Source organism: Marmota marmota, unplaced genomic scaffold (genome assembly GCF_001458135.2).
Source record: "Marmota marmota marmota unplaced genomic scaffold, marMar, whole genome shotgun sequence".
NCBI lineage: Eukaryota > Metazoa > Chordata > Mammalia > Rodentia > Sciuridae > Marmota > Marmota marmota.
In genome coordinates, this window is record NW_025999960.1 from 18,917,401 (window position 1) to 18,926,786 (window position 9,386).

The following is a 9,386-nucleotide window of genomic DNA, read 5'->3' on the forward strand; positions in this document are numbered from 1 at the left end:
TGGGCCTGCATGGAGTGGTTATATTTCAAGGTTTTTCACAGGGATACAATATGACAGTCCCCACCCCAATCAGGCACCAGGATAAAAAGCAGGGACTTAAACAGCACCCCAGTTCTTCAGCCTGAGCCATCATCACATGCTATCAAGTCTCTCAACCTCCCCCTGGGCCCTAAGCCAGGGGTTGGCAGAGAAAGGGAGGGACAAAGAAATGAGTTACATTGCCACCTGAGAAACCTCAGAAGGGAGGACCCAGCCTTAGTCTCCCTCCTCCCAAGTGCAAAATGTGTAAACAGAGTAAACGGAAAACAGAAAAGTGCAGTCTACATGGTTCCTTCTGCCTCCCAATGTTGGGGGTAAAGATCCTAGTGACAAGCATTGCTTGCTGAACATAAGGAATGGGGTGAAGCAAGAAGGGGCCAGTTTCCCCAGTTTCCACACAGCTCTAGGGCAGTACTTGTCATTCATCTCCACAGCTGCCTGTATCCCTTGACTTTTATCAGGGGTCAGTTCCCCACAAGCCTGACTTAAGCTTGGGACAGCCCCATCTTCCTCTGATTATGTGGCGCATATATATTATTTATATAAATATTTCTCTATATACAGGGAATTAGAGTGACTTTCATGGAGGGAGTGAGGATGGGGGCCGCAAGGCATCAACGCTGTTGGAGTTGTCCAGTTCAGTGCTGTCACAGTCTGAGTCCTCAGAATTAGGAGGGCCCTGTGAGGAAGAGTAGAAATGCAGTGAGGTAGAATAGCTCTTGGCATTATAATGATCCCAATAAGGGCAGAATCTAATAGCCAGTGGCTTACTGATTTTATTGCTTCCAGGTTTTAGTTGATCAGGTCATTCTGCAAGGCACCAGACTGCTATTTTCAGGATCCTTCCCTGGCTGCAGTTAATAGTGGCCACACGAGTTGTCACAGACACCATATTATACACGCTCTGTATCATAGGCCTCACATTCTACCATATGGATATTTGCTTTTGGGAGGGGAAGAAACTGGCTCAGAAATTGATGGAGGCTAAATACCTATCTTTCTGGCCTGTACATATATCACCGAAAGCTGTCAAAAATCAGGCTCCTGGTTCTTGTCTGATATCTGGTAGGTTCTGTTCTTAACTTACCTGCTCACCTCTGAGTAGGTCCTGGTGTGGGATGGGCTGGGAGGAAGGATCAGGAACAGCCTCTGAGGCAGGTGGGTCCAGTGGGATTTCTGAACCCTGGGAACACATGTCATCGGACCTTTCATCTGGCCGTTCATCAGTGTTGGTGCTGCCGACTTCAGGTGTGCCACTGGGGGAAGGCTCACTAGCTGTGCCCTCCTCCCCATCTGATGGATTCTCTGAGCTGAAGGTAGATAGTGATTGGCGCATATTCATGCCCTGAGGCCACCTAAAATGTTAAAGGGTGGGTGTTAATGACTTGTTCTGCCCTTTGCAGCCCTGAAAGCATAGGCCTTTGCCACATAGGATTATCACTCACCTCTGGCTTGAAGTCAGCTCTACTTCACTGTCTACCTCTCCTTCTTCCTCTTCTGAAGAGATTCCTCGTTTCTGTGTGGGAGAAATGAGGGACTGTGATCAAAAAAGGGAAAAAGTCTTGAATCCAGGATAAGGGAATTTAGTTGCAAAAGATTAGATAGGGAGTCGCCTAAGATTGAGAGCTCAGAATGGGCAATGAGACCTAGAACCAGGGGAGAACAAGGAAAGGGGAAGTATAGAAATCTCCCCATACTTTACCTGACTCCGAGTGACAGCAGCCCTGTAGAGCAGTGCAGCTGGAGTCAAGTGCTGGGACCCAGCCCGGCTTCCTCCCCGGCCCGCTGTCCCTTCCCTTCCAGTTCCCAGCAGCCCTACACCTTCGCCAGGCCCTACTGGTGGAGGTGGCTCCCCTTTGGCTCCCCCAGGTGACTCAGGGCTGGTGGAACCAGGGGCTGAGCCTTCACTTGGGGGGGTGTCACCGCGGGCTGGAGGTGGTGAGCCAGGATCCCCAGCTCCTCCTGTGGCCCCCCGACCCCGAGCTCCCAGTGCTGCTGACAGCAGGTCTGGGGATGATGAAGACATCTTGCGGAGCAGAAGGTCATGGTGGAGCCCACGGAGGGCAGGAGGGCAAGCCTCCCAAGCTGAGGGTCCTGCTCCTAGGCCCCCTGGGCTTCCTGGTCCTCCAGGTTCATGGGGTGGCACAGCTGCACGAAGCCCAGGGAGGTCCCCACAGCTGCCCTTGGCGCTGGACTTGCGGTGACGTGTCTTGCCACGGCGACTCCGTCCTGGTGAGGGGGGACCCTTAGGACACCCTGGAAGCCCCACGCCACTTAGTGCTGCATCTAGTTTAGGTAGCAAGGACTCTGTCTTCAGGATATCTGGCCTGGTAGGGGAGAATACAAGGCTGTGATTAATATTTTTACCCACCCAAGGCCGGAGCATTTCCACCCTTCTAAGCAACTGCAGCCTTTTCAGCATCACTCCTGTCATACTCAGAACCTCAATCTTAATGAACTCATGCCCTACCTTTTGCTATGGGGTGACAGTTTCTGTGGCACATTCCTCTTCTTGATGAGTTTCTCCATCGTGTTCCCATGAAGGAGGCCCCGAGAAGGGTGTGGCTTTAGCAGGCCTGGGCATCTCCGTTCTAAAGCTTGTTCTCGCCTAAAGATTCAGATAATTCCTCAGTTGGGCATCTGAATAATGAGGGATCTGTAGGGTCTACAAGTAAGGCAGCTCAGCAGAGGTCAGGCCCTTGGTGTATAAAGGTGGGCAAGGTTACCTGAGCAGCTCCCGCTCCTTGAGTTCCAGCTGCAACATGAGAGCATTCAGTTCCATGTATAGGTTGTTAGCTCTCTCCAATTTCCGTTCATAGTGCTCCCTGATATCCAGGGCATGTCTGAAATGGGCAGATGGGTTCCCCATGGTAAACTGAGTTCATGTGATTTCATGGTGGATCTCAGTCTCTGGGAGCTGGTGGTATCCAGTTCCTGCTGCTGGTAAAATCCCCTCAGTCACATACCTGAGCTCCTCCCTCCTCCTCATTACCAGCTCCTCTTCTAGGCGGTGCAGACAGGTTCCTTCAGACTTGATCTTCTCAAAGTGCAGCTTTACCTCTTCCCGCCACTCTGCCTGGGGGTGGAGAGACAGTGAAGGTTAAGAGCCATCTCTTCACCCAGTTGACCTGAGGTCTCTAGAGGTTGCCTGTGCCACTGCAAATTGTGTTTTCAGAGCAAAAGAGTGGGGCACAAGACAAACCAAGATGGGGTCCCAGTCCTCTACAAGGACTAATATATTGTGTCCAGTCAAGCCTTTTGCTTAGCCTCCCCACCCCACCCAAAGGGCATCATTATTTCTGCAAAGGGAACTTGGATATTCATTTCCCTATCCACAGCACACCTGGGACTTAAAGTAAGTCTCCTGGGGTGTGGAGAGTACGTCAGCTGAGGCAATGTCCAGATGCAGCAGGATCTGTCGGAATGATGGACGATTTCGTGGTTTGCTGTTCCTGAAGGGAATGAAGTTGGGGAAGAAGGGAATTTCAGGGAGGACCAGATAGGAACTAGAACATCCTTTCCTAAGGTGTGTCCTGGAGAACCCAGTCTTAGAATGTACTGTGATGGGGCTGGGGATATAGCTCAGTTGGCAAAGTGCTTGCCTTGCAATCAAGGCCCAGGGTTCAATACCTAGCACCACACAAAATAAATAAATAGCTGGATGGATGGATATAGATAGATAAATAAATGTACTGTGATATAAGAACTCATGGAGATGTCATACACTATCAGCAAGGAAACCTGTTTTAACTTCATATTTTCCAATTGTCTACCCCAGTAAAACATTTTTCTGAGAAACACCAATGAAAAAAACAATTTGGTAAATGCCAAGAATCTTCAGGTTAGCGCATGGTAATGCACATCTGTTATCCTTGTGACTTGGGAGGCTGAGACCAGCCTGGGAAACTTAAGACCTCATCTCAAAATAAGCTATGCATGGTGGCGCATGCTTGTAATCCCAGTGGCTCAGGAGGTTGAGGTAGGAGGATTTAAGTTCAAAGCTAGCCTCAGCAACTTAGTGAGGCCCTATCTCAAAATACATTAAAAAAAAGGGCTGGGAGCCGGGTGTGGTGGTGCACACCCGTAATCCTAGCTACTGGGGGGTCAGGGGGACTACAAAATATGGCTGGAGACTTGGCTCAGTGGTCGAGAGCTCCTGAGTTCAATCCCTGATACCAAAAAAAAAAAAAAAAAGGACTGGGGGTGTGGCTTAGTGGTTAAGTGCCCCTGGATTCAATCCCTGGTATCCAAAAATAAATTAATTAAAAAAACACTTGGGACTGTCTTTCAGTTATAGAATGCCCAAGTTCAATCTCTAGTACCACCATCACAATAAAAGATTCAGCTTATCCTCTGGGTTCTATGGTCATTTATGTTGTTTTTGTGGTACTGGGTTTAATCCAGAGGTGTTTAACCACTGAGCTATATCCCCAGCACTATCTAATCTATCAATTTTGGTACTAGGAATTGAACCCAGCCATTTTTATTTTGAGAAAGAGTCTCATCACATAAGATCAAGTACCCCAAAGGTCACTCTGCTTAGAAGGCAGTAGAAGCCCAATTCAGATGCAAATTACTCTGTCTTTGAATTTAATGTACCCCTGCAGATTACTGGTCAGTCCAGTATCCCTCAGTTGTGAGTCCCTTAATCCACATTTCAGATACTTGATTCTTAGAGAGCATCATTGGGTAGCTTTGGCCTCCTTTCCCTATTAAGGATTCTGGGCCTGGATGCCTGGGTTCTAGGAGCTAGCTATTCCTCAGCAAAGCTCTCTGGCTTCTCAACTTTCTAGAGTCCAGTTTAGCCCAAACCCAGCCATCCTTACCAGCACTGACGAAGTAAGATTTTGAAGCCATCTGGGCAGCTGGAGGGTACGGGCAGATGGAGACTGTTGCTTCCTACACCCCAGATGATGGCTGAGGAATCTACATCTTTGTAAGGGATCTCACCAGTCAGGAGTTCCCATAGCACCACACCAAAGGACCTGGAGATAAGAGGGTGTATCATTTGGGAAGGTCTCCCTTCAGAGGCCGTGGTTGCCAAAGAATGCCCAAGCCCTGGTGGCACTGCCCCACTTTGTTGGCCACCCACCCTCCTCAGTCCTCATTCTGGCCCTCACCAGATGTCAACCTTCTCAGACACAGGCTCATTGCGGATCACCTCAGGGGCCATCCAGGCTACCGTCCCTGCAAAGGACATCTTGGTGCTCTTGTCACTCAGCTCCTTGGAAGTGCCAAAATCTGAGATCTTCACCACGTCGTCATATGTGATTAGCATGCTGGTAAAAAGTGTAGTCAGCTGGGATCCATGTCCTTCCACATATCCCAACTAACTCTCTAGCAACTTGGCCTTTCTTTTGAACATCTACGGGACACCCAAAGGTGAAAGGTTCACCACAGTCCTTCCAAGATAGAACTGTCACTTGGAAAAAGTTTCTGAGATGGCCACATGCACTTAGGGCAGGATCTAGAAGGAGGGAGAGGGCCCACAGCCTTGGATGGTCCCCTGCATGCGGAGCAATTTCTGCTTGTTTGCAGGCATACTCACTTGGGGGACTTGAGATCTCTGTGGATGATCTTGTGCAGGTGCAGGTAGTTCATGCCTCCGGCAATGCCCATGGACCAGTCAACCAGCAAGGACGGGGTGACAGGGCGGCCAGCCCGCAGCACCTCATATAGCTGGCCCTGGGCGCAGAACTCCATGAGGATGCAGTAGCAGGGCGCCTGGGTACACACACCCCTGGGGGCCGAACACCATAATGTGAAGGCCTCAGGCAGCCCAACATTTACCTCACTTGCACTTGGAACCCTCATTCCCACCCATGCTGTCTGGGGCTCTCCTTTGGGAAGGATGGTTTAGGCCCCACTGCCCATGAGGGTCGCAGGCCTTGGCATAATACTCCCAGCCCCTTCCCTGGACCTCACTTGAAAGTGATGATGTTGGGGTGCTTCAGCTTTCGCAGGTGCTTGATGTCGGTCTCCTTGAGGTCTCGTACTTTCTTCACAGCTACCTCCTCCCCATGGAAGCGCCCCAGGAAGACAGCTCCCTGGGCCCCGGAGCCTACCCACTGCAGGTCCAGGATTTCCTCAAAAGGAACCTCCCAAAGGTCTGTGGGCAGGAGGCACAGTGCCACAAGGCTCAGAAGCTGCACTCAAGGCTTTATGACAAGGCCAGGGACGGGGGACATCATTGAGTTGGCTAAAATGAGTCAAGGGCAAGGCAGAAGGGTAACAAATCAGGCTGAAAAGACATTAGGTCTAGGGGACAGAGAAGGAAATGATTGGGTGGCTTTGAAAGCAGCTGGGGGGCTGGGGTGCAGCTCAATGATAGAGCAGTTGCCCAGCATGTGGGCCCTGGGTTCCACAGCACTACAGACACACAAAAAGTTGGGAAGTTAGGCTAATAGATGGGTGGGGGACTAGGGCTGGGCAGTGGGGAGGGAAGGGGTCTTCTGGGTGATGACTGAAGTATGGGGCTGTCCAACAGATCTCAGACTTAGGGAGACTCGGAGAGAGCTCAGACAGGGACCTGGCCTACCTTCCTGCTGCTGCTTGTGTTCCGTGGAGTAGGCTTTGCCAATCATGGTCCAGACTGGGCGCAGGCAGCCGAAGAGGCCTTCAAGGAAGCCACTGCCACTCTGGCACTGTAGCCGCACCTCGTCAGCTCGTACTCTAGATGCCCGACTCTCAGGTGATCCAGTGGCTCCTCCCGAAACCCCTGTTTCCTGCTCATGTAGCTGCAGGACACTATTGGCAAAAGGCTCAGGAGGTGGCTCTCCACCTGGGGAGGGGCTGGGCCCACCTGCGCCCTGTCCACCAAGAGGCACTACATCACGAAGTACACACTGGGTGGGTGTCAGGTCCTTCTCAGGGGTGCAGTCTGAAGTGTCTGGGTCCAGCTTGCGCATGGAAGCCTCACTTAGGGTAGACACGAAGCCCCCAAAAGAAGGGGAGGGTGTGCGGGTCTCATGGAGGCAGGCCATAGCCTCTGGGCCCCGATGTGGTGCTGAGCAGCGGGCCCTGTGGGAATGAAGGAGGAAGGGGCTATCAAAGCCACAGGCGCAGCTCCAAAAGCTTGGGCTAAGAAGCTGGGCTAGCAATAGCTCACTGAAGGCAACACTTGAGTTTTCCGTGAGGTACCCATCAGAGGACACCCAACACGCTTGGGCTTCTTCTTAGGTATCAGTAGTGCAAGCAATACTGTGATATATGGGTAACACACTTGGGTATCATTCTCAGGTAGACACAAGTAACAGACCCACCCACACACTGGCAATATTTATTTATTTATTTTTGTGGTGCTGGGGATTGAACTCCAGGCCTTGTACATGCTAAGCAAGCACTTGATTACTGAGCCACATCCCCAGCCCCTTAAAATATGTCTCAAACTTGCTGGGTGGTACACACCTGTAATCCAAGTGGCAGGAGGATCACAAGTTCAAAGTCAGCCTCAGAAACTTAGTGAAATCCTAGGTAACTTAGCTAGGCCCTGTCTCAAAATAAAAAATAAAAAGGGATGTGGCAGGGCTGGGGATGTGGCTCAGCAGTAGAGCGCTTGCCTAGCATGTGCGAGGCCCTGGGTTCGATATATAAAGGGATGTGGCTCAGTGGTTAAGTGCCTCCTGAGTTCAATCCCTGGTACCATAAATAAATAAATAAATAAATAAGATCTCAAATTCAAGTATAAGGCTAGGTTACTGTCTACACTAGAATGCTTAGCTGGATTCAAACCCAGAACCACAGAAATGAAAACAACAAAAAACCTTAGGAATCACAAGTAACAAGTCTAGTTTCCCTTCTCCCTGTACAACTATTGGAATTCACTCCTGCAGTACCTATTTCACCTGAGGCTCACTGGTGCCAACAGATATGAGGGTCTCTAAGGCACCTTTACTTTGATTCTCAATCTCAAGCCTGCAGTGGTAACATAACTAGACTTCCTTCATGTTGAAGTGTACACACGTGAGATTGATAGACTTTCTAATTGGGCACCCTCGGAAAATGTTTCTAGACCTCATGATCAAGAACTTTCAGACAATACCAATGAGGCCCCCTCAGGAACATTAACTCAGATAAAAGCCTTAGCCTAAGACACACTAAGGGCTCACAACAGAACCCTTTGCTTAGGTGTTTACAGGTATACAACCAAGGTCTTTCACCTTGTAAGTGAAAGCTAACAGCTCCACTATCACCCAGTACAACTGGCAAAAAAAGGTAGAACCATCCAGTAGTGAGGCACAAGCTGTGTTAAGACAAGCTATGGCCTGTTGCAGAATCATCTTGAGCCATTCCCATCAACAGCTGCTCTCCAGGGCTCAAAAGGACACTGTCTTATCTCTTCCTTGTTTCCCCATCCCCAGCTCTCCAAACCAAGATCCAATTTTCCAGGACAAGGAGATTTATCCCAATTCATAGCTGGCTGTTATTTAAAAACCAATCATTGCGAAGCCGGGTGCAGTGGTGCACACCCGCAATCTCAGTAGCTTGGGAGGCTGAGGCAGGAGGATCGCCTCAACAAAGCCAGCCTCAACAAAGGTGAGGTGCTTAGCAGTTCAGTGACACCCTGTCTCTAAATAAAATACAAAATAGGGTTGGAGATGTGGCTCAGTGGACTGAGGGCCCCTGAATTCAATATCTAGTACCATCCTGCCCCCAAATCATTGCCAGGTGCAGTGGCACATGGGTGTATTCCCAGCAACTTAGGAGGCTAAGACAGGAGGGCTGTGAGTTCAAGGACAGCCTAGGCAACTTATGGAGACCCTATCTCAAAAAAAAAAAAAATATTACTGGGGATGTAGCTCATTATGACCTCAGGGAAGCTATAGTTGGGCCTTAGTTTCTCCAACTACACAGAAGGGTGAACTGGCTATCACCGGGGCACAGCAAACTCTCCAGCCTTTACCAGAATTGTCCTACACCCACTCCACCCACTCCAGGACCCCTTAAGGATACCAGGAGTCATCCTGGTCTCCTATCTCCACATCTAGTCATCAAATCCTGAGACTGCTGAAAACAAGAATTCCACTGTCCCTCACCTAGGTCTTTCCAGGAGCCCCTGTGGTAGTCTCCTAGAAATAACTATTTTACATTCTGAATCACAGTGGAGGGGAGTGGCAGGGATCTACACATGCAAAAGGACTCAGGGATGAAGTTGCAGATATATAAGGAAGCTATTGGTGGGGGATGGGGGAACCCAGGGAGAATGATAGTCTTAGCTCTTCAAGCACAATTTTCAGGCCTCTCTGTCTTTTTAAGGGGAGACTGGGAATTTTACCCAATATAGAGGCACTTTGCTAGTGGGCTACAGCCCCAGCCTCTCCCCTCCTTTTTTTTTTTTTTTTTTTTTT

General features: G+C 49.8%; 1 protein-coding gene across 3 annotated transcripts in view; it reads right to left on the bottom strand.

Moving 5' to 3' along the window:
• The window catches only part of Map3k12 (mitogen-activated protein kinase kinase kinase 12), an 18,103-nt gene continuing 8,717 nt past the window's right edge, over positions 1–9,386 (bottom strand). The window contains exons 2-14 of one of the 3 annotated variants that reach the window (XM_048802821.1): positions 6,578–7,059; positions 5,965–6,148; positions 5,588–5,779; positions 5,160–5,318; positions 4,866–5,024; positions 3,383–3,491; positions 3,006–3,115; positions 2,766–2,882; positions 2,510–2,647; positions 1,742–2,366; positions 1,485–1,555; positions 1,135–1,394; positions 1–718 (exon numbers count right to left, since the gene is read on the bottom strand). In XM_048802821.1, coding sequence (XP_048658778.1) covers positions 708–718; positions 1,135–1,394; positions 1,485–1,555; positions 1,742–2,366; positions 2,510–2,647; positions 2,766–2,882; positions 3,006–3,115; positions 3,383–3,491; positions 4,866–5,024; positions 5,160–5,318; positions 5,588–5,779; positions 5,965–6,148; positions 6,578–7,022 — 2,580 coding nt within the window. In that variant the 5' untranslated portion in view covers positions 7,023–7,059 and the 3' untranslated portion in view covers positions 1–707. The other 2 variants (XM_015493541.2, XM_048802820.1) reach the window with 2 other exon arrangements.